At 34.5% G+C, this 26,688-nt stretch overlaps 1 protein-coding gene across 2 annotated transcripts in view; it reads right to left on the bottom strand.

The window, feature by feature from the left end:
* PCDH7 (protocadherin 7) overlaps positions 1-26,688 on the bottom strand; it is a 265,561-nt gene that overhangs the window by 138,790 nt on the left and 100,083 nt on the right. Inside the window, exon 2 of one of the 2 annotated variants that reach the window (XM_088057037.1) lies at positions 3,068-3,284. In XM_088057037.1, coding sequence (XP_087913163.1) covers positions 3,068-3,284 — 217 coding nt within the window. The remainder of the gene's footprint in view (positions 1-3,067; positions 3,285-26,688) is intronic. The other variant, XM_088057038.1, reaches the window with a different exon arrangement.

The following is a 26,688-nucleotide window of genomic DNA, read 5'->3' as shown; positions in this document are numbered from 1 at the left end:
AGGAAAGCTCCAAGGGCAGGGGATAAATTAACTCAGAAGTTACTTTTGGTTCTGCAGATTTTACTAATTAACAAGATCTTTGCATACTGAATTTTCACAGTCAATCTGCTAACATTTCTTTTTTTCTTTCTTTTTTTTTTTTCTCCCACATCTGACACCACAGCTAATCAGCAGAATAAAACTTCAATCTACATCTGACAGTCAGTAGGCTGGTGGGCAATGTACACCATATTCTAAGAAAATCAACGCCCTTACCCCTTTTTTCCAGTTTTCCAGTGTTTTATTCTCAACTGAGAAAATTTAAAGAAGCTCCTAACAGCAAATAGAAAGCTGAATTTCCTATATAATCTGCCTGTGAACTGAAGCTTCTTAAATTTGCCTTAACTATAAAGATTACTTAGTCATCTGGGCTTGAAAAAATAAGAAGGAAACATATTGGAAGGTTTCATATGCTGTGCTGGAGATTCTTATTTTAAATTCTAAAATGAAAGGAAATCCAAAACAATTAGTTATAACTGTATTGTTTCACACCAGCTGAAATTAAATGGTAAATATTTGAAGTAAAAATTTTTAACCAAAATCACTTCCAAAATGCTGTTTCCATGGAAAATCTTCATAAAAATCCAGTATAAATCCTGATTAAAACCTAACTTAGCCAAACACTGCAGATTACCTAGATTCCAATTAAATGTGACAAATGAATGCTTGACAGACTTAAATTTAAATTCTATTTCTGTCAGAATGATCCATTAATGTTGAAAACTACACTATCAGAATTTCAACAATGCAATAGTTAAAATACAAGTGGACTTAAGAATCATATGACAGAAAACTCTCACTCAAATATCAGGCATCACATGTATGAAGGAACAAAAGTACATTCCATCCTGTTCCATCAGTATTTATAGATTAATGTTAACAGAAATTTCTGGAGGTAGTTGGCATGTCAGTGTTGAAATCTTGTCTTTAAAATGTGACAGCAAAATCTAGAAGTCTGTAGAGTATAATTTTCACTACAATATCACCGATCTTTTAAAGGTATCTCTTCAAGGTTTTTAAAGGAGGAGGAAATCCTATGCATGTCCCAAACAAAAGTTTTTACTGGAGATTTTTTTTTTTTGTTTGTAATGAACTAATGTATATCTACCTCTATCTTTCCATCTATCTATCTATCTATCTATCTATCTATCTATCTATCTATCTATCTATCTATCTATTAACTTTAGAATACTATTTTCAAAACCAAATCCAAGAAATTTATTCTACCAAATATAAAATAAACTATTAAAAAAATTCTTAGCTATTAGAATGCAATGCCAAGTTTTTTACATCAATACGAAAACCTAAACTAATTTGCTTTAACTTATGACACTGATTAAGTGCTTTTCATTTTCAATTGCACTTCAGTTAGTGTGATTTTCTTTTTTATTTGCTACCAAATACATTAAAATTTATATTCATTTGTGATTCTACAGTTTCTCCAGCATGGATCAGGCATATCCCATGTAAAAATACTTTTTGAACTCTGAATTTCATGTCTACAAATTCTTTTCATTGTTGGATGTCCAAGGGAATTTACAAATAATTTAATTATCCTAATCACAACAAAACAGACAATAAAATAATCAGCCCAATTTAGGTACAAACTCTATAAGCTTTTTTTTCTGAAATTTTTTCCAGTAATACCATTATCACTTTTTCCCCCTACCACATCCCCAGAAATATGAAATGTAAACAAATATATTCATATAAACAACCAAGGAGAATATATAAATGCAAATGTATAAGCATACATTACCTAATATATCTTTAGATGGATAATACTGTCTTTCTTTTTAGTGAATTAATTTTTTTGCTATTGGGATATACATCTTAGGAATATATAGACTGCTGTAGCCATTCTTCAGTAATATATACTAGATTTGGAAGTATCTTACCATGAAAAGTAACATAGTTTTAATGGGTTGACATGTCTAACTCAGATAAGACAAAACCCCAAGAACAATTATTCTGTTTTGTAATCTCTGAAAAGCTAACATGCACTTAGCCAAACTAATTAATTCATTCTATAACAAAAAAACACCACCCTTCTTGCATGTACCCACTGATTACAATTGGATTAGAAAACCCATTATTTCTTTGGTTATCAAAAATCTGTACACTTTGACGTGTATTAATTTATTTTCTTGTTTATGGGCAAATGAAGTTACAATGAAGTCAGTCTCTGACTTCATAAAACTTTAGATCAAGGCCAAAACATGGAAAATAGTGAAATATCCATGTTTTATAAAGTACATTTCAAAATGAATAAGTATTTTTGGTTTTTTAATCCTGAATAGTTTTAAATAGAAAGAAAAACAGAACCTAACCTGAGATTTATATTAACATTTTTGGTTTTTAATAATAGGAAAATTACTATGGAATAAATAAGTATTTAAAATTTTCCCCTTCTACATAAATGGACCCCAAACTTAAATGAGATGTTGTAAAAGTACTGTACAAAATAAAGTGTGAAGAAAAGGAAAGTAATGTTCTTCTGTTCTGAAAAATGAAGAATGGACTTGACATTGGGTTTTATTTTGGAAACAGTCTATACAACGCTTTTTGGGAAAAGAGAATTCTCTAGAATGTGGTTTTAAAATGCTCTTTTCTTTTCCTGATGATGTATCTATTACATTCTGGGAAATTTTATAAGTAGGTTTTGACTCAAAAATGGACAGAAATGAAAATATATGTCCTTTATGGTCCTTTATCTAAAATGAAAAGTATGTAATTTTATTCAATTACCATTTCCCCACACCTCTACTAATAATTTTTTTTTTCAGTGTTTTAACTGCTTCTGCAGTATAGATTTTAAGTCATGACAGAAAATAGAAAGTGCTGTTATAATTAGTGGTGTTATGTTCCATTATTTTGTATATCTGCATTTTAACAAACTTTAAAATCAAATAACTGTAATATTAATTATTTAATATATTTATTTATAGTTTTGGACTGACCTTTCAAAAGTCTACTTAGTATCACTTGCTAGTGAGATTATGTGTGTGAATGTTGTGTTTGCCCCTACCATTTTCCATATGCTCTGCCTCACCAACACTGCCATCCGGCGTAGTCCTTTCGTAGTTGTCCTCTGGGAGTGGAAGGGCACCCAGTCTTGGCCCTGATGAACTCTTACTGCTTGGTGTTTCTGACTCCTCCAGACCGCTGTCATAGCAACTCTGCAATGACCCTTGATGCGGGTCCTGAGGCTGACTCACAACAGAAAACGTCACTCTACGAAACGGCTGCAAGAGAAAAGATTCTGAATGTCACTGGAAAGTTCAGTCTTTGAACATCTGATTCTCAAAACATGACTTAAGCAAACTCATATTTTAACATTTACCAATTAAACAATTTTGTCTACATTAAAGCAAACAGAAAGTACAGTTCTTACATAAAAGGCCACTGGACTGAGTATGCATGGAATTTTACTGTAATACATGGTCCAGAACCTTCCCACAGTTTATTTTAGCCTCCTTCCAAATTGCTACATGGGCTAAGAAAGCTGGTTATAATTCTTTATAAATTTTGCACAGTTTCTCTATTAATCAGTTGTAATAAGTTGATCAGAATTAATATCAGACTGCATAAAGGTACTTGACAGTGTGTGCACATGTGTGTGTAAGATTGTGTGGGTGGGTAAAAATGCTCATCTGCAAACTATATTGTGGATATTACAAACATATCAACACACCCATAAGACTTCTATAAACTCACTACCTGTGTTTCTGACAGCTAGTTAACATGAAAAAGGAGGGGGGGAAAAGGAAAAAAAAAAAAAAAAAGGAAAGGGACAAAAAAGTCTCTTAGGTCCTTTGCCATAAAAGCTGGTGCCTGGAGACAGGGTGTGTTGCCAACTGACTTAATAAAGCCTTTAAAGTACCGCAAGCACAGCTGACACAACACGCTTCCACTGGGACTGTACAAACATGGATTGTTAGAGATTTGTATTCATTCAAAATGACAGATATTACTGTTGCTCTGGAAGCCTACATGCTGAACCCTGGCACCAAGGAGAATCCCAGGAAGTGGAAGAGTCAATCCTTCACATTTCAGAGGACGATTAGGATGTGCAGGATTTTCAGTGAGATGTTAGGGGATTCTCCTAGGATTTGAACTACACTCAAGCAGCAATTATTCATTTAAAATAATTTAATGATACATTTTAAATAACTTGCTGTTCACAAGGCTAGAGAACTGCAGAAAAATGTCTGTTGTTCTAGAAAGCACCTTCTGAAACAAACACCATCAGATTCATTTCATAAGACACCATGCAAGTTTTCCTGTGTTTAAAATGGGGTGTCTGACAGTGCTGTCATTTGGATTAAAATGTGTTTCAAGCTCTATGTTAGAATGAGACATAAGCATACATCATTCCCACTTGCAACTGTAATCACTATAGGATGGAAATCTATATGCAGGACAGAAGGGAGAAAATAGCAACTGCAACCTCTCACACAAGCCCTGAAGAACAGAAGTCCACATCAGGTTTACAAGCAGAGGGGTAAGTGGAGTTTCATTTTGAGGGTACAAAATTCTTTTGAGGGTACAAAACTTTGAAGTTATAAAGGTAATTAGTGCTGATGATGGACAGGTTGGACAAAAAATATAATGCTAAACCTTCCTGGCACAAGTAGATCAAAAATTTAAACAGGTGATAGTTACCAGAAATACTTTACTGTAACTGATGGACCAAAACTTCATGCAATGAGATGTTGTAATCTGTAATTATGCATCAATTACTACTTAGTTGTGGGTCGATGACACAAACTGTGAAACCCAGAGATCTGAATTCACTTAGATCATCACACAGACTATTCCTGAATATCATACTATTCTGGCAGTCACATTTAGACCAGCTGAGCTGGGAGCAAGGCCCTTTGGCATCTACACACATCAAATTCACACAGTCATATTAGGTTTCCTTACTGTCTCAAACCCAAATTCCCTATAGCAGTGTCTTAGATGTCCCAATCCTTAAAATGATTTAATCTTGGCGCAATAACCATATAAAAAAAGTAAATAAGCTCGAGCTGGTACCTTTGAGGCGGGACCCTGAACTGAGGAAAACCTGAGCTTTTATACTTTCCCAGTCTAAGTGCATGGAAGTTGGGCTCTTCAGCTGCTGTGTCTTTGAGTGTCTGGTCACCTGGATGGGCACAGGGCACCCCACGACCTTTATTATGCAAAGGGTTAGAGGTCCATGGACTCTTGACTCCTAACACCCAGAGCTTCCACTGCAGCTGCTCACCAAGCTACCTACACTGACTATATTCCTCAGCATCATAAGGACATTGCATCATCTACAATTCCTGCAAAAACAGTGATGTAACTTAAAATGGGAATTACAAAAAAAAAAAAAAAGCCAACAAATATTTGGAACTTTATGGTCCACTTCTTATTGATTTCTTAGAAATAAGTCTTAACTAGATCACAAGAACAGAACACCTTTTTATCATATCTGTAGCTACCACAAGAATCATAGCAAAGTTATCTTAAGTAAGTTTTGGAACAAGCTGTAAAAGATATAGGAGTATCCTGTTCATTTTCACATATTCTTTAAAAGCTATATGCCTTACCTAATTGGCATGTAGGGAAGAGATGTGACAGATGCAAAGCTGGGCTGTTTTATAGCTGAGGCGTAAAATTCCCTAAGAACATCACTATATATCCTTGAAACTAAAATAAATTTATGTACTTTTACTAAGTTGTTAATAATAGTTTTTTAGCAGATCTGGGTGTTAATCTTGATTTTTTTCTTAAATGCAGTACTGAATAGGAATTATCTAACACAAAACTAATACAGAGTATTCAGTTCAGTAAAGCCAGTTCTGCCCTTTCTGCAGAATATCAATGAGAATGACATAATGGTCATAAAATTCTTTCTGAAAGAATGATGTGCATGTTAATAGTTATTTTGCAGGATTTATTACACTTCTACTTTCAGTATAAACATCAGAATTCTGACCTTTCTATTGCATTACCTCTGACAACCAGACATTCTCAGGCAAATCTATTGCAAATTTTGAATGCATCCAGCCTCATGGAATAACATCATGGCCCGTCCTTTTCCAATAAAAAGAAATGGACTTGGATCATAATGCATGTCTGTTACCTGCATAGTTAGAAACACTCCATGATTAATATAAAGGATTAAAGACTAATATAAAGAATTTTAAGAAGAAAAGTAGATATCTGTATTGCATTGACTGTTTCCCACATGTCATCATCTCTGATATGCAAATTACCATATACTTTAGACAGTATAATCTGGATAAAAATGTGTCAAAGCAGAACTATCTGTTATAAAAGATACTGAGTTTTTATATACTTTGAATATTTGGGCTAAGTGAATTATGTCTCCTCATTTTTACACATAAGAACTAGGACATCTTAGAGATAAAGTTGATAAAAACACAGCAGTAAGTAAGGGATTGCCCTAAATTGCCTCTGAATAAACCCTTTATATGCATGTACATGTTGCTGGTCATGAAACTCATATTAGTCCTTTAATTGTTACTAATAAGAGCATTTAAGTTGAGTCTAAATCCCTATGAAGTAAGTTATGAAGTCTAGAATACTAATACATAACAAATACTACTTATGCATTAGTTTTTATAAATGCAATAAACCCCTTCCAAAACCAAGAACTTTCTTCATATACTCTAATCTTTGTTTATATCCTAATCTGTAAAACAGTTGAGGTTTCACATAAAACTGTATATTAATGAAACAAACAAGAGGGAAAGATGAAGAATGCTAGCATTAATATTTACAAAAAAATAGTGGCAAAATGCTGGTCTTCTTATGCATCTATATCCATGCAGAAAAAAAGGATAATAAGGTTCACTTTAACAAGCAAAGACAGATTACATACTAAATTTTGTTCTACCATTTATAAAATTACATCAGTAATTTCTCAGAAAAAACTGAGATGGGAAACTTCCAAATGCTGACAATTTAAGGCACCTACATATGAGAGGAGAGGGTTATGTTTAACTTTATTCATTTTTCAATGCACAAAATTAACACAGCTGCATCTGCCACCACTGTGAATCAACATGGTCAAGTTACTTTTACCCAAATAAGACCACAACAGTTGAATTTGTCCATCCCAGTAAAAAAAGCAATCTTAAGCCTTTATTAGCCTTTTGGTAGGGTCTTAGGATATTCAGATTTAGTAAGTAGGTTTAGTAAGAAGACTAGGTTTGATCATTTTTGCCCTCTGAAAACTGAGATCATATTTTCTGTGAACAGCATATGGAGTTCTTCCTAATTGTGTCTATCTTGGAGATGAGCTCATCACAGAGAAAAAGTATACCTTTGCATTATACCTTAGTGGTAAACCTCCACTTCTTCCTTGTATCAACTATATTTCTTAAATGGGATAGTTTCTTTTCCACTCATCCATAGAACAAAAAACACTGCAATGCCAATCTTCCTGCTATCTGTAGTGATTTAGCTCTATTAACTTATTCTGTGATACAGAGTTTATAACCTTAACCTGTATTAAATAATTCTCCCTTATCCCAGCTGGAAGCTAAAATGATATTTTCAGTACATGAAGAATCCTAGTTTTGGAGCTGGACTTTAGGGACAGAGTTTGAATAGACTTGGTGAAAAGCAATATATCCATACAGCTCCACAAGGCTTAACTGTGACGCTTTTTCATCATTATGAGAGAGATTTTTTTTTTTCATATCCTGAAGTTTAAAGTTTTGCATTGTGATTCCTGATATATCACACTGCTCATGGATTATATTCTTTCATGGTTTCTGTACCATGTATCAGTTGCTATCAACATTATAAACATTCAATGTTCAATATAAACGTTCAAAAATGTTGGTGCATTTGAACCGTAGAAGCAGAGTGGCAGAGTAAATCCTTTTTATGTTTAATTGTTTAGAGAGATAAGTTTGCAACCATCAACCATTCTCAGCCTATTGCTCCTCAACTTATTCTGTGTACGAAGTGTACGCACTAAAGTATAACTATCTTAGTTATTTAATACTTGGACAAAAATTGTAAGACTTCCAGGCCTTCCTGAGGTCACAATACCTACATCTCAAAACTATAAGGACTGAAAACATTTTAATCAACTGTAAAATGCAGTCCAAGATGTATATTAACATTTAAAGAAGCATAAAAAAAATTAGCCTAAACTGAGAACCAAGCTAAAGCAAGCTTTACTATTTCAAGTATTTCTAACAGTTTGTTCATTATTCGTTTGGACCTTACCCAAACCCTGGAAGGAATTAAGGTTCTTATTTTTCCCTGACTTTCAAATCAGATGACTTTCCACAAGTTAACAGTGTATGATATCATGGGGTATTTGCAGGAATTTGAGGTGGTCTAAGGGCTAGCTGGAGATTATCTAGTCCAACTCTCCTGCTCAAAGTAGAGCCAGCTAGACCACTTTGCCCAGGGATGTGATCATTTAGGTTTTTAATATCTTCAAGAACAGAGACTCCATGGCCTTTTTGAGCAAGCTCCTCTACAGTTTTGCAGCTATAATAGTAAAGGAAGTTTCTCTTAAGTTTCAATGGAATTTCTGTATTTTCTGTTTGTATCCAGCATGAAAAGCAACAGTGATGAGTCAGGCCAAAATAATATTATAATTACTGTTAGCTTCAGAAAGTCAATCAACGTCAAACTGCTTGCAAGACTAACACAGTGACTCTGGGGTTTGTATAGGATATATCTGAAAAACAGAAGATATAAATCAACTGATCACATAAATTCAAAGTGTTTCTTTAGCGCTTGAATTCTGATACAACATGTCATTATCCTTTTCTTTCTATTCATTCTTAATTGCTGGAAGCTTGTTGGAAGACAAACAAAATACTAATGAATGATTCCTATTCTGCGTGAATAGTTTCAACCCACACAGCTCTTTTTCCTATTCAAATGACATATTTCTACTGTTCTAAACTTCTGTCATTGTAGTTAATATAAAATTGGCAGGAAATTAAATTAAACAGGCATTATTTTTTCAACGAGAAGACTGAAACACCTGAGATTAATATTAGAGTAGCATGCTAAAAGATTAGAATTTTTTTTTTTTTTTTAGTTTAGCAAAATGCAGTGAGAATTGTAACTTTTGACAGGACTTAAATAAAATTTAAAAAAAGTTTTGATATTACATCTCTACAGCAGACGTTGCCTGTGATGAACTGCAATTAGCTTACTTTCATTTATTTTGGCTTCGCTTTTATTAATTTTTTTTGTGGTAGTGTTCTTCTGGTCATGAACCAGAACCACATTTTTTTTGTTCTGTATAAAGCTGAAATACTCATCCACTAATATCTATTTGTTTAAGCCCAAGGCTACATGTAAAGATTTGCTATTCAAGAATAGTATTTCATCATTAATTTTACATTATGGATATCACAGTGTAATATTCAAACATACCTTTTTCCTGTTTAGTTTAAAATTTAGTGCTTTTCTCAAATATATTTTCTTTCTTGTTATCCAAATTTCCCTTTCTGAATCACAACAAAGACTTCTGAGCAGGACAAAATTATTTTTATTCATCTAGCTACATTCATTAAATAAATGTATATTAATTCTTGTCTCTAAGTAAATAAATAAAAGGCATTCCTTTATTTCAGTGAATATCACCAGAGAAGAACCAATAATTTGAAGAACACCTCTTATTTAAGATACTCTCAAACTCAAATATATAATCCTCTTTCATGACAGAATTTTCTTATCAAAATACAAAACACAAGCTCATTCAGAAAAATTAGATAAAATTTAGAAGACTTGTCTACCAATATTCTTAGCATCACAAGAGATCTTTCTAACTGTTGAAATGTGAGTATAAAGAAACCAAGAAAAAATGAGAATCTGCATCAGACAGTCAAAATAATTTTAGAATACTCTTTTGACTGCTCATAAAAATATATTTTTGTTATCACTTCAGTGTCCAATTGTTTGAAAATTATAAACACAAAGCATCTATGACACTGAAGTGCTCTCCTATTATTCTACTGCAAAATTAAATGGATGAAGTAGCATTATCTCTTACCAAGAACAATTACAACATGAATTAAGATTTTTATCATATCTCTTTCTATTTTCTTAAAACAGAAGCCTCTCCTATATCTTTCATGAAGATTAAACAGAACTTCAGTGTGTCTAGTAGGTTTTTTTCTGAACTTAATGCATTAGATTCCAGTATTCTACTCTTTCTAACTATTTCCCTTCAAATCTTCTTAACACTTTGAGTCAAATCTAACATTAAAATACTATCTGGTACTATTCACTACTCACACCTTCACATTCTTGACTTAAGTTCTCTCAAACTTTTCTGTGACATTATCTTTTGCTGAAATATTTGGAATGCCTGTCTTTCCTGGAGGACTTTGTTTTGTTTTCTTTGGTTTTCAGCAGAGAATATGCTGCCTGAAACTACTCCAGGGATATTAGTTCATAGGGTGTTGTGTCTCTCAGCTCCTGTCTTTCACTACAAGAAATCTTTATATTTGCTAAAAGATAATAAAGTTTCATTTAAGATTTTAATTGGATTAAAAAAACAAACCCCTCATTTTCATCCTAGCAGCTCAATCACCCGAATGTTTGGGTTGTGAACATCATCATCTTCTCTTGAATCTGGAATATTATTAAATAATTCAATGTGTAGAAAAGAAAAATAATACACTTCTTAACACTAGTTATCAGGCACTTACAAGACCTAGAATGGAGGAAAGGCTTCATAAACCTATTTCACAAGTCATTTATAGTATTTTAGTTCACCTAAATGGACACAGAAGTTAATCTCCTTACCATCTCCAAATTTGTACTTTGCTATCCTTGGAAGAAGTATCACGAAGCAAATATATTGGATCCTTTTGGATCAAATTCCAAAGAAGGAAATGATCCCAAAGCCTCTCTAGATAGTTTGAACTAAAAGGAGCTCACTTCACAGTATCAGACAAGATACTCTGCAGTGAGTCTCCACAGAATACATATAGTAAATAAGTCTCAGAGCCCACTGTTTCACCATGCTAATCAATTCCTCTTGAGCCATTCTATTTCTGTTTTAGACAGAGACAATTTTTAAAATTTGCTTTCTTTTTGTTTTGTTTTCCTGCTCAAAGAGAGGCTTGTCTGCAAAGGAAGCTGCCAAAATGCCACTGAAATCACAGATACAGATAAATAAAGCATATATGAACCTTTCAAAATATGAAACCGTAGTATTAGCAAATCACTGATGCATAAGTAATGTCTTCTATGTAATTTAAAAAAATCTTGCTGCTGAGATGAAATATTTTAAATAAATAGAAAATACACCGGTGTTCTATATAAAAATGATTAGTTAAAAATAAAAGAAAATAAATGGCCATTGGAAAAGTCTTGAATTATTAATACATATGTTGAATCAAAGTAGAATTTTTTGTCTTAAGTCTCACCTACGTGCTGTCACTGTTAAAAAGACCAGTGATTAATATTATTTGGAATATTTTAGTTTTAGTTACTACTCACAAGACTCTAGCCCAATATGAACATGAGTGTCACAGCATAAAATTTTAGGAAAATTCAGCAATAACGCCTGGAAGAATCAGACCAAATTCTATATGTATATGAATGCATAAACAAGATATTTCCAGTTTAATAAGGAAGATATGTAAATATATTCAATACAGATACAAAGACACATTCATTTTCTGAGTGATTAAGGATAAGGACTTTTGCACTGGTCATCAAAATTTCATTGATGATGACATATTTTCCAAAATCTGCAGCTGAAATGTTTTCCAAAATTAGGTAATATATTCAATATTTTGTATTATTTTTATCTACAAGTTAGTCCTCAATGTTTTTTTTTTACTGTTTATTCATCTAAGTTGTCCAAATTATTCTTTAAGCTTAAATGTCTTAATTTCAAAGACAGTGATTTTTTAAGGACTGATACATTTTCTATAAATTGGACTACCTAAGCTCAGGCATAAAATATCAGATAGTCAACTACACATCTCTGCAAAAATGAAAGGGCAGAACTCTTGGAAGACACTTAATGAATGGAAATATTCTTCACTACATATTGAGGAATTTAAGTTAGCTACATAATTTGAGATCACTCAAGTCAGATGAAACAAATGCCATCTTGGCAAACACTGTAGCTATGCAAGTTATAATAATAAACATAACACATGCTCAAAATACAAGGCCTTGAAAGGAAAAATTATTAATTTTTTCCAGAATTTAGATATTTGGAAAAGCACTATAGATTTTGCTATATAGGAAAAAAAAAAAAAAAAAAAAAAAAAGACTTGGATGAATGTAAAAATACAATTTTTTCCATTAGTACTTTTTAATCAGGATTACATACACTTTCATTGTGACAGAAAAATTGTTGGAAAAAATACATTTGAAAAGGTAATTGAAGAGGAAACTGATAAAAGGTAGATACAGACAAAATAGCAGTGTCCATGTCCAGAACTACACTCCAAGCATATTTATCTATACAGCCACCTTGTATAATTAAAACTCTTGCCAAAGATGTGGCAATACTTGTTAATTGTTGGGGTTTTTTTTCACATTTTGTACAGAAAAATACTTTAAATATTACATTGCTGAAAAAATAGAATATGCGTTTTCTTCTGTTGTAAGAAAATGTTTGAAGTGCAATGCATATTATAAAAAAAAATAATTAAGAGAAGACATTTAGGTGCTAATAAACTAATTGTTGCAAAAATATCCAAAATTCACAAAAGGAAAATATGTATTTTTTAAAATTAATAAATTAAAAAACTGCAGATATGAAGCCTATTTTCTTTTATGGCCATGTGGAACACCATGCCTGTTGCTGTAGGTTAAAAGTTACTTTTAATTGTCAGCAACATTGTTTAAAGCAAGTTGCTTAAAAATACTGAAATGTTAAACTGTTACTTTACACTGGACTCAAAATGTTCCTAACTATTTGAGAATGTAATTAACATATTAAAGATATTTTATATGTGCAACCTTATAAAAGTACTGATATATTCACCTGTGGAATTGATTGCAGACATCAACTTGTTATGCAACTCTGAGTGAGAAAACAGTGTAATGTCACACAAGAACATCTTTGTGGCTTGATTTCATTTTTATTTTTTTTCTTCGAAAGTCTGGCAGTGAAATTCTATTAAAACAAATGTTAACTTGTGTTATCTAATAAAAACATTCCTGGCATGTGTTTGTCAATGCGTGCTCTAGCCAAATATTAGAGGTATGACTTTTGAAAAAACCAATGAGAAAATTGTCTGGAAAAAAAAAAGCATGGTCTTCACTAAGTCCTTGAATGTAACTACTTTTATTACCCGAGGACTTGATTTTCACATGTACAGTTTCATTTTCATTTTTTCATGTCAAAATCACTTTTATCTTTCACTTCAGATTTGGCCTCAAACAAGAAAGACATATGCTAATCGCTCAAAATATTTTCATCATACAGTTTGAAAAATCATCAAAGAACTTATGTATCTGAATACAAGTCAAATTAATATGCATACATAAAATATATAAAATATAAACAGAAAAGCATGAGCTATAATAAAAATATTTAAACTCAAATTACTCATGGGTAAAACTATAAATCTGTTTTTCATGGAGTGTTATTATCAATAGGTTTTAATTGTCATGCTAGTTGAAATATTGTCTAACTGGTTCACATGAAAAAAAAAGAACATCTCAATTAAAAATATGGCTGGCTATACATGTCAGATTGCACCAACAATTTAACAAAGTTGAAGGATAAAACTTCAGGTATGACAACCATCATTATACAGCAATATGTTATGCAAAAATACTTTCTTCTGTTGATGAATGCAGGTTGTCCTTCAATGAGTGGAATCACAGACTGGTGCAAAGGTTCTCTTTTAAAAGATTCAGGTCATTTCCTTCCCTTCCAAAACCTTTTCTGCATAGCTCAACTGCAGAAATATTCACAGACATTTACTCAGACTGATTATTTGTTTGTGAGACAGATGCACCAATTTTTGTTAACAGGAACATGTACTTGCTAGATCTCATGCTCCTTTAATCACTTTAAGGCATTCTGAAAGTAAGACAGTGGAAAGAAAAATACTCTTAGCTTAATAAATGACTGGTTTTGATTAAATGTCTCATATAAATAAAATAGACAAAAAAGGATTCATGATACATTTTCTTATGTGACTGATGAAGGATATGCCCAAATTATGGTTCACAAAACCCAACAGTTTTAGTAGTCACTGCATAGTCATCCCTGTCAATCACATTTTTACAGATATTTCTTGATCATAAGAACATTATCAAGATTGTTCATAAATACACTGAGTCTCTAGAAAGTTCTAAAAAGAGATCACAAACTGAAGTTCATATTCTTTCACTTCACAACTGTAGACCAAATGGGTAGCTTTGAACATCACAAGGAAACAGCCTGATGAATTTCCTGTAAGAAACTACAGGCCCAGAGAACAATGCTGTGATTGAAAGATGATTAAAAGAAATCCATGTTGTCTTTTCAGACATCCCAGTTCATTCTTACTATAAGTTTTCTCAAATATTCATCTAGGAATGTTTTTAATGCTGTGACTGTAATTCAAGACATTCTGATGCTTGTTATCATTTCCAAAGAAGTTTTAAATATTAAGATATTATTAAAAAAATGTGCCAAGGCGAAATAAACCTTCACTGCTTCTACCATTTAAAAATGACATATACAGATGGAGTGTTTGTGCTTAACCATCTTTCTTTCTTTGCAAAAAATAAAAAAAATATGGGAAGCAGTGAGAGTAAGAAATTCTTTGGACACTTGATGCAATTCCATCCTTTTATTGTACAATGTCATGAAGAACATAAAGCGGGATAAAGAACATAAAGTTTTGGGATAATTCGGTGTCAAAAAAAAAAGAGTAACATTTGACTGAAGCAAACATGAAATTCAAATGTGATGTAAGAATTTTTCATCCTAAAACCTAGTTTTTATAGTGTTGTCATTCAGAAAGAAATTAGGATCACATCTTGAAAATATCATGTAATTTAGAAAAGAATCACATCTTCCACTGGGTTCTGTTGGAAGGTAGGAGGGTTCTTCAGAGAGACCTGGAATGGTTGGATGGATGGGCAGAGTCCAATAAGATAAAGTTTAGTAAGTCTAAGTGCCAAGTCATGCATTTTGGCCACAAAACCCTCCTGCAACCTCATAGGCTGGGGACAGTGTACTTGCATGGACAGCAAATACTGGGATCCTCACAGGACATGGTCATTCTTAATATTCAGCAGTGCAACAGCAACGCTTCAATTTTCTCTCTGTATACAACAGAGAGAGCCTTTCTGACAAGGAATCTGGTCTTCAGTCTAAACTTTGCTATACATCTACACCACAAATTGTTTTGCTGTGAGAAGTCACCCTAGCCTGCTCTTAATGAATTGCACTGGAAGGCTACTTGTGAGCTTCTTAAAGGCTTTTTGTCTCTATTTATACAATACCATATAGTAGAATGTGCTCAGTTTCCACTTTGTATGCTGCAACTTTCAGGATTAATTTCACTATTTATTCTTCATTTACCTCATGTGAATGAATAAGATTACAGAGGTCAAACCCTTGGCTGATATAAATCAATGTACTCTTGTTGTCTGACTCCAGATGTCTGTTCTTTTCCTAGTTAGACTAGGATGTTTTTTTCTTCTTCAAACAAAACAACATAACAGGCAACAGCATTGTCATGGTTGCAGACAGTCTTGGATCCTGATTGCATGAGGCAGCATGTACTTCATAAAGCCAGCTGGCATTAACAAAACACTTTCTGGTCAATGCCCTCTAAAAATAAAACAGTATCAATCTCACCAAGAGCAGACCTCTATTGCAAAGTCCAGAATTAAATGTTGCTCTCCCATTTTGCTGCTTTTTTTGCTGCCACTATGCCATCTGGACAACAAAATTATTTAGCACTGCATCAGTTTTATGTCTGTAACTTCTAAAGAACAAATATTTATGTTTGAGTTTTGTCCAAAAATTCTCCTAGATAAGTGGTAGAAAAAATATTTCTCTTTCCAGCTCAGGACAAACAAAATAGAAAGTCTGGGCAGATGTAGGGGAAAGAAACTTAATTCAAGAACATTACAGTGAAAAAGAAATTCAATACTTGTGTGACTTTTGGACAGATTTGAATAAATAAATTATAATTGATTTTATGCAGATGTCTTCATGTTAAATAACATGGCTTTCTCAGATTGTTCCAGATGATTATAGGTTATTGGATCAAAACAGATGTAAAGCCACAGTCTGTGTAGAATTGAATGTACAGCTCTTATTCAGAACTCTAAATGGAGCAGTTAGACCAACTAACTTTTTGTTTCCTTTAATTTCATGCCTTCAAAGATGAAATTGTACCTGTTGAAGTCATTATGTAAAAGGTAACAGAAAGTGCACAATTTTCTAAGTGTAAAATAATTAAGTGATGCTCATGTAATTGCATTTACCACAGCACTCTTCAGCTAGAAGGAAGGACGTTGAAAGGAAAGGAAAAGAATGTTGGGACGTCTGGGTTTAATTCCTGGCTCTGCACAAATGTCATGTTTTGCTTTGGCAACGTCTTTCACCCATCTGTAGATTCAAGACAAGGATTACCCTTTACCTTTGTATAATGATTTCCTTGACCTCATGAGAAGAATTTGAAAGCCTATAGTAAAGACTGTTGGGAGCACAGATGGGAAAAACTGCACAAGCTAATGAAACAGGATTTCAAATAACTGAAGACATTGCAGGGGGCCACCACAACCCTAGGAGTCCAGAACATGGCGGATACTACTGAATTTTTTATGCTATGAATCTTCTTGGGAACTGGAACAAACATCTATGACAATTTCTGGCCAACAACACTACTATAAATATGCAAACATATCCCTGGTAAAATGTTTCCAATACAGTATACCATTATGCAAATTTTTTTCAGTTGTTTCCAAATAATAAGCTTCTGCAAATAAGCACAGCAAGCATAACTAAAAGCAAGGGGCACATCACCAGGATTTTACAAACACTGACTGTGTCCCAACTTGAAGAATACATTCTGAGGCTACTCTGCCTCAGTGGAGTATATGTGCTCTCAAAAAAGCTCACCAAACTACAAAACCACCTAAACCTACAATTTCTGTGGCTGCACAATTATGATAATATTTCAAATTCTAATTTTAAGATCAAGGTTGAGCTCACGGATATCCTTTGTCACTGTCCTTTAATTTCACTACCTAAATAGGACATTACAAGCATCTAACATGGCACAAGTAGATATTTTTATGTATACAAAAATAAATGGTAAATCAAAAGGAAAGAAAACATTTAAAGTGTTGAAAGACTATTCATTAAAAAAAAAAACAAATTATCAAAGTCCAAGAAAACTATAAGAGTTTTTTTTACTTGCTTTTCTATCCCATTTTAATGTAGAAAAGGAGAAATTATTATTACTATTAGGTATGTGAATATCAGAAATATTTCCTGTATAGATAAAAATACTTACAGTTTTTTGGTAAATCTCTATGCCTTGAAACAATTTAAAGTATATCTGCTGCTAAGAACATAATTTTTTGTAACACTGAGACATTTAATTACATTAAAGCTGAATTTTCATTTTTTTGCATAGCAAATTTCCTCTGCAAGTGGTTTGGTCAACAAAATGTTACATCAGGGCAAACTTTATTCAGGTTTTTGTGAAAAGATAAGGAAGTGATTTTGAAGGAATTTAAATCACTAAGTTCAAAAATAAAATATTTCTTCTTTCTGAATTTAACTGGGTTTTATGCTGAATTGAGAAACATACATTCTGAATACATGTTTATAAAAGATAAATGTTTTCACAACAGTTTTCTTAACTCTGTGTTTACCCCAAACATTTTGATTAAAAAAAAGTATCTTTTCAGATAAATCCAATGCTTTTTCTTTTCCATATATTTCTCTTCTCCTTACTGCTTATAAGTGGAAGAACACTACTGATTTTGTAAGGTGTCAGAACCTCTATAGTTCAGTGACCCCTTCACAGAATTCACATGCTCATTACATTACTAATGTAATGAGACTTTTTGGGTAGAAGATCCCTCTCTACTTAATCCTATAGAGATATTAATCCACACAACTTTATTTAAAGTATACACATACAACCTTTATGAAATTTCATAAATCTGCACACACACCCTGGGCATGAGTGTATTTACACAAAGAATCATTTGTGTAAACATTTTTACTACATTCACTGTTCATTCATGCTTCTCATTTTAGGCTTAATGCCTTCTTTGCCTCAGTCTTTAGTGGGAAGATGTCTTGTCCTTTGGACAGCTCTCCTGGGTTGGTAGATGGTGTCAGGGAGCAGAATGTTCCCCCTGTTATCCAGGAGGAGGCAGTCAGAGAACTGCTGAGCCTCTTGGATGTTCATAAATCTATGGGCCCAGATGGGATCCATCCCAGGGTGATGAGGAGCTGGCAGATGAGCTTGCAAAGCTCTCTCCATCATCTACCAACAGTACTAGCTCATAGGTGAGGTTCCAGATGACAGGAAGCAGTCACCCATTCACAACAAGGGTGGGAAGGAGGATCCTGGTAATTATAGTTAGCCTGACCTCAGTACCTGGTAAGGTAATGGAGCAGTTTATACTGAGTGTCATCATGCAGCACTTAGAGTATAGCCAGGGTATCAGACCCTGCCAGCATGGATTTAGGAGGGACAGGTCAAGTTTGACCAACCTGGTCTCCATTTATGACCAGATGACCCACCTGGTGGATGCTGGAAAGGCTGTGGATGTTGTCTATTTGGACTTCAGCAAAGCCTTTGACACTGTCTCCCACAGCATTCCGTGGAAAAGCTGCAGCCCTGGGCTTGGACAGGAGCATTCTGTGCTGGGCTAGGAACTGGCTGGATGGCCGGGCCCAGAGAGTGGTGGTGAGTGGGGCTGCATCCAGCTGGGGGCCAGTCACCAGTGGTGTCCCTCAGGGGTCTGTGCTGGGGCCTGTCCTGTTCAGTATTTTTATTGATGACATGGATGAAGGTATTGAGTCTTTCATTAGTAAATTTGCCAATGACACTAAACTGGGAGCGTGTGTCCATCTCTTGGAGGGTAGGAGGGCTCTGCAGAGAAACCTGGAATGGTTGGATAGATGGGCAGAATCGAATTGCATGAATAATGCGATGAATAAATCCAAGTGCCAAGTCCTGCATTTTGGCCACAATATCCCCCTGAAATGTTACAGGCTGGGGATGCTGTGGCTGGACCTGGGGGTGCTGGTGACAGCAGGCTGAACACGAGCCGGCAGTGTGCCCTGGTGGCCAAGAAGGCCAATGGCCCCTGGCCTGGATCAGGAGAAGTGTGGCCAGCAGGAGCAGGGGGGTCATTCTCCCCCTGTACTGGGCACTGGTGAGGTCACACCTGAGTTCTGTGTCCAGTTCTGGGCCCTCAGTTTGGGAAGGACATTGAGACACTTGAGCACGTCCAGAGGAGGCAGCAAGGCTGGTGAGGGGCTGTGAGGAACACAAACCCTTGAGGAACAGCTGAGGGAACTGAGGTTGTTTAGCCTGGAGAAAAGGAGACTCAGAGTTGGCCTGTACAACTCCCTGAAGGATGGCTGTAATCAGGTGGGGTTGGTCTCTTTCTCCAGGCAGCCACTGACAGAACGAGAAGTTCTCATCTCAAGGAGTCTCAAGCTGCACCAAGTGAAATATGGGTTGGATATTAAGAAAAAGTTTTTTAAGGAAAGATTGATTAAAGTACTGGAATTGTCAGCCTGGGGAGGTGGTGGAGTTAATATCCTTGGATGTGTTTAAAAAAAAGATTGAATGTGGCACTTGGTGTCATGGTTTAGTTGAGGTGTTAGGGCATGGGTTGGATTTGATGATCTTGAAGGTCTCTTCCAACCTAGTGATTCTGTGATTCTGTGATTCTTCTTACTTTTATATTATACCCACTGTGTGTCTGACAGATAACCTCCATTGACTCATATTATTCTCCATTTTGGATGCTGCTGAACTGGTGTTTCACAATCAAACCCAGAATTAGACTTTAGAGGAAGTATAATTGACAAGGAAATAATAGATTCAAACACATTTAGACTTGAAAAAAGAATAAGAAAGTACTGACAGAAAAATTGTATTACAGGAACATACATTAACAATGCAGATGGCCATGTTTGCTGTCAAAATACTGAAAAATGTTAAAGTGACATTCAGTCAGAGCAGAAATATTTGTAGGAAGGAAGCTCAGAAAACTTTATCATTCCAATGTTTTTTCATAGTTCTGAAATATAAACTCATCAGTCACTCATATACTTTCAGACATTTTGTCAACTCTTTGAAACTGTTACCTGTTTACTCAGCAATAGCATAATCATGGGTAGTTTCCTATATCCAACATTTATGTCCAACATTTTTAGCATTCAGTGTTTCACCATAAAGATAACCCTGGACATAGCTTTTCACAGTAAATAAGTACCCACGTGTCAAAATCAAGAGATTTGTCAGTACTTAAACTTTCTGAACAATAAGTTTCTGAACAAGTTATAATTTTAGACAAGGCCATGATGTTGTAGTTTGCAAGTAATTCAGAATATGAATGAGTAAGTTTGGTTTGTTTTTTTTAAGTAATCATATGAAGTAAGTTGCCTGAATCTTCAGAGCAGTAGAAGGTACTTTGATTCACATTACTTCTCAGTACCACATGCACAGTACCACAGTGCATTCCTCTTTCCAGGCCAGTTGATAAATAGCCAAGTTTTAGCTCTGACTGTGGTCTTTCACAGATGGTCAATGACATCTCTCTTCCTGTTCAGTCACTGGCATCATTAGTTAAGATAAATATCAAAAATCACCCCTTTGTGATCCTAGAGTAGGATCCTTGACAGAAATGGAACATGGAGACAGTTTTAGAAAGGGATTCTGGAATTCAGAGCAATTTAAATCAGAGGGTGACTTCAATCCTGTTACAAGAGCATGAGTGAGGTCAAAATCAGCCTTCCAAATTGCAAAGAATCTCTACTTTATTTAACCTCCTGTATCTACCAGAATATATATTCCAGAACAGGCTTCCTAATATGTTCTGTTCAGTGTAAACTTGACAATGCTAGACTGAAAGGGTAGTTACAAGGCTTCTCTATTTCTTTAACCAGCTTTCCAAAATGTGAGGGGAGAGTTAGGGGCTGTACAGCTAGTTCTTCCCAAAGGCATCAGAGAACAGTCTAGAGGTCAAAAGAGGAGGATCAGCTTCCATTCATATTCTCATGGAAGACTAATGGCTAAAGGAGGCTGATTTCCTCTTCAGGCTGTAAATGAAAAGCACATTGATTACAACAAATAGTGAATTACACTCAAGCCTCACAAGAGATTGAAGAGCTACAATGGCATTGAAAAACCACAGAGGGCTATTAGAATTGAGAAATCTTTGTACAGGTTGTACTCATCTTAATAACTAATAATCAATAATTAACAGCACAATTTTTCCCTACCAGTTTATACAGAAATAGGTTAGGATCAAAAGAAAATTAGTTCCATGTGCCAGACTACATATGTTGAAGCCTCACTAGCTGGTTTCCAGGTAGAGGGATTTTTTTGGGTTTGACATATCTAACATTAACCCTGCCTCTCAATATAGCTATAAATAATATTTTTTTTAAAAGGGAGAGAAAAAAGGCCAACTGCGCAACTGAATTCTAAATCACTGAAATCCATTTGCAGTAGCAATCTGGAACGTTATTTGTTTTTTCCAGATCTCTCTCTCTCTCCAAGTCATTGTAAATTGGAAGTAAACCCTTGGCAGCAATATGCCTTGAGTCTGCACTAACCTGTTCTCCAACATTTGAGACAGAAATAGGAACACTTAAATTTCAAGTGAGCAAGCACAGTAACAGGTGTCTCTTGGGGGTGATGGGTCTCTAGTAAGTGAGCAAGTGAATGCCTCCTAGGGGTTTAAGGGGCATAGTTAATTATTAACCTCAGCTACTGCAATTCTCTGCTATTTAGAATGCATGTCTTAAAATTCGCAAGGTCAGAAAATATCTCTGTGTGGGTGGGTGTCTGAGTAGGCTCTCAAGGGGAGAGGAAGACAAACAGTGCTGAGAAATAAAATCATTTACTGAGGTGCTGAGTGCTAGTCTTAAGAAGAGCTACCTTCAAAGATAAGTAGTTCTAGAAGAGAGACATTTGAAAATGTGTAATGAAAAGAGTAGTCAATGATTTTCCTCCAGGAATTATCTTTTTGTTTTTGTTTTGGAGAAGAATGACTAAGAACAGCACTAAGTTTTTTGTTTAACTCTGCTGCAATTTCAGAGTCTTTTTCCTGTGTTTTCTTTTTCTTCCTACTCAGTTCTATTTCCTTCTTCATGCACATTTTATGGTAACATTGATTTCTTTTACTATTCTTTGGAGACATTAGCATGCACATTCTGTCCCAGAGCTGCAATAATACATTTGAGGGTAAAGCAGCATCAAAAATATGACTGAAATTATAGTGAGCATAGCTGCACATGGAAGCAAAGACAGCAAGAGAAGTCCAGGCATCCTTAGTGTTATTGATCTTGAATCATGAAAGAAGGCTTACAAAAGACCTGAAAATTTTTTACAAAATTGAATTATGGAAGTGTTTTTTTGCAGTCTTCATTAGAAACATGAAAAGGACAAATTACAAATCTAAAAGAAGTTACAATGAATAATTTGGAAATTTTTACAAGTGTTGGACACAGACATCTTACTTCCAGTCTCAGTCTTGTTTCAATGTAATAATGCAAAATCTCCTTTATACATATTGACTCAGTCTTAATTATAGCAGAGATTTGCATTGATTTTTGTACCATGTTGTCCTTTAGGAATAAATTTTCCACAGAAAATTCTGGTATATTTTGTTTCAGAAAAATTAAGGCATATTGTTTGAATAAGTGGCTAGGATGCTTCTTTTTTAATTTATAATATTGAAATGAAAAAAAAAAGACCCAGCCTATTTTAATAATAGAAATAAAAAATCAGACTTTTGTTTTCTTGAAAAACAAGTATTAGGACACTTCTTTAAACTCTTTTAAACTTATTTCCAATAGCAAAATGTTCCATGTGAAAAATGGAACATGCTCCACTTGATGTCACTTCTTTGTAATGCCACAAAGATGCTATCTAGTCACTGAAAATAATTTTATTTATTACAAAATTGTTTATGACATCCACCCATACACCTTGTAGTTCCACACAGTTTTGAAAAAAAACATAAATAGTGGACAGATGAGAATATGAACACTATCCATAGCCATCTCTGTCTAAAAATCTCCGTTACTTGTTCATTCAATCCACAGTCTGAGGATTCTTAACAGGATTAATAATGTGGCTCATACTGACAGCTTGCTCTATCAAAGAAACAATTTTTAACATTAAAACAAAATACTCTATGTGCTAAATGCATAGCAGATTGAGTATTTTTCTGAGTTCAGCACAGTAGGTGAAGAGAAATGCATACCTATTTGGGAAGGCAGACATGAATACAGGCTTCTTCATGTAATCAGAAGCTGCAACATGTTCTTCTGTACATGTTATTGAATCCAGAAAATAAGTCTTAAGAGCTTAACCTTTGTTAAGAGCTACTGAATTATAATGGCAGATTTCTGACATAGGCAGTTGTGGTCATCTGAACTTGAGTGAAGCTAGCCAGTTATATAGGAGATGTAGCTGATAAACCACAAATGTGTGCTACATGATATCTGCTGTCATTCTTTCAAATAAAATAATTAGCCAATTTTCTAAATCAGGCTTTAGGAAAAAAAATAATGCAAAATCATAATGGCTAAGTCCTCTTCATAAAATAAACACTGACCTGTACTTTTGTGATTTATTCTTTTTTTGCTATGGTAAAGAGAGGTATACTGATTTTCTTCAAATGGAAGTATGAAACCATTGTCTGGATAAAATCTTTCAGCAACGTGCTCTCCTGGCAAAATATCGTATAAGTAAAATTTAGTTTTGAATGCCTCAAGTGCCTTTATTTCTTTGATTGAAAAAGTTTTAAAATAAGGAGAAGAAGAATGTAATATTTTGAGAAAGATTAAAATGCTATTTCATGCTTCCTGGGAAAAAAAATATTATCAAAAGTAGGTGATCTGACTAGCATGTAGAAGAAATTTTTGCATGTAAGAAATATCAATAGCATTACAATGAGAATAAACAGTATAAAATTGCAACAATAGGTGTCAAACTGGAAATGCTTTACCATTGGTTATGGGCCTGAAGTTCTATGTCAATGGTCTAATGAGGTAGCCTGGTCTTCTGCTGAACACAGGGAATAAAAATACCAACAAGATAAATAGGGTAAGTATATCCTGTTGGATCAATATGGATAAAGTGACATGTCAAATACATACCACTGTAATTCTGGCTAGTCAGCTATTGTGATTCACTCTTATGCTGACTCAGTGCTTCACAGTGAAATACTGCCTCCCACCCACTCCACTAGTGCTTGCCAAATCCCATTAGGAAATGTATAGCAATTAAGTTTAAATAATGCCTTGCAATCCCACTCTGCCCAGAAGGTACTCCAGAATGTCTCTGAAGTCAACTAGAAAGGAGGCCTCTCAGACCAGTTCCAGCAGAAATGCTTAATACCTGTGAGTAGCAAGATCTGAGCTGATCCCTCCAGGAAAGTGAGCCAGGAACCCAGGGTGCCTCTAACACAGGCCAGGCAGTAACAGCACTGAGTGGGAGCAGCCCCACTGCTCCTCAGCCAGGCAAGAAAAGGGTGGTGACACCAGCAGGTCCCACCAACAGCATAAGGAGCATCGGGCTAATGCCAGCTAAGATCAGCCCAGAAAACTGAAAAATCTATTCATAAATAGCTATGTCTGAGCTGAAGTGGAGCTCCTGGGCCCACTTGTTTCAGATCAATTGCTGTACTAGTGTCTAGGATTCAATGTTACTGATGACTTTGCCCCTATCATTGAATAAAACCAGTCTTTTTTTCACAGATTTGATGTGAAACAACAATATCATGTTCAAATTTTGAAGCAAGTGTCCTTTATAATTTCATGTCCTCAGGAAAACAAAAAATTCAAGCTATATATTAGGAGACACATTTTTCTCAAATAGAAAGACTCTAGCTACCAAGACACGTTTTTCCAATGGAAGAAAAAAACCAAAAAACAAACAAACCACTGCTACGTCTGCCATAGTATTTCACCTAAAATAGCCAGCAATAGAAGCTTTACTGCACAGGCAGATCACAAGAAGTCTTCTGCTGTCGAAGTAAAATTAAAGGTAGCAGATGGGACATCCTTTAGTTTACCCTGACTGGCACGGGGCAGCAAAGAGCAACAGAGAGAGAGGGATGTCATGAGTGCTCTCAGAAAAGAGTATGAGGATTAGAAAACATCATGCATATCAACAGTAAACACCACTACTTAAAAAACCCCACTGTCTACCACAAACTGAATGTTCACTTGTGTTCTGCACAGACCGACCTAAAGCACAACAAGGTTTGTGGGTGCTTGGTTTTTCTTAACTACTTGCGGAACAATTTCGATTATACTCTTACACTCTCAGTATCTTGGCATCTGGATATGCAACCGCTTAGCAGGGTGTCTGAAAACATTTGGCTTTAGCCTGTGACTCATCTTGCACTTTAGGTGCCTGTTTATTAATCAAGAATCACACACCCTGCTGTGTGTTATAATTTTCAAGGAAGCAACAGAACCATTAGTGTTCAGTGTTTCTTGTTTTGTATCTCACATCCAAGTCAGAATTAACCAACACACCTGAGATTTAATTGCTCTAAGCACCAGCCCTTTTCAGTCTTTCATGCAATTCAGCCTTTCCCTGACATTCTACGTTCTCACAGACAGATCCTAAGAATTTCTATAAGCACTTCAGCAGCATTGCCTATGTGTTCATATGCACATTTGTATATCTGAATAACAAATAACCTATTTTTTTCTGAAAATATTTCTGATCAAAATAAATTTTGAAGGAAAAAAATGAAGTAAGATTTAATGCTTTAAAACAGCATACATTCCAGATGTTTCTAAATTATACGTGCACAGATTTCCCACTATAATTTAAACATTAATTAAATAAATGGAATTTAAGCATCATGAAAATGACATCAAATACCAGAAGTAAAAATGTTTCATTTTAAAAAAACTTTTTAATTTTTTAATAATTAAACTTTGTGGTTACAATGCTGATTTCTCCTGGTCAGTTACAAGATTTTTAACTTTTTTGGAAACAAAAATTATGGCAGCCTCACCAGATATACTTGTCATCAAGTTGCCTGATAAATAGACATAGATAAATTCTGGAACTTTTGAATTATTTTTTTTTTTTAAAGATAAATATTCTTATCATTAGTACACTTCATTCTAAAAACGAAAGTTTGATGGCAGCCATTCTGAAATCAAGTTGTTCAACTGTACTTTTTGGACCCACTACACTCTTAGTCTTGTTGATCTCATGCCATTTGATGTTGTCCTTCTGCAATTTAAGACAGGTTTAACTTCCAATATCTCCAATAGAACAGTAATAGCAATGAGTAAAAGTAAAATGGCGATGAGGAAAAAAAGAATAAAGAAGGAGTTACAATGAGGGAACTAAGCGATATTTCAAATCACTGGTATTAAATCACTTGGGAATCTACCTGTATCTTGATGGATCATGAAACACCAGAAATTAGAGTAAACAGTGA

The sequence above is a fragment of the Pseudopodoces humilis genome, chromosome 6 (genome assembly GCF_049639895.1).
Source record: "Pseudopodoces humilis isolate 2021_Gansu_Grassland_sample_001 chromosome 6, ASM4963989v1, whole genome shotgun sequence".
Lineage (NCBI taxonomy): Eukaryota > Metazoa > Chordata > Aves > Passeriformes > Paridae > Pseudopodoces > Pseudopodoces humilis.
The sequence above is the reverse complement of the archived record's forward strand: the minus strand, read 5'-3'. Positions and strand labels throughout refer to the sequence as shown.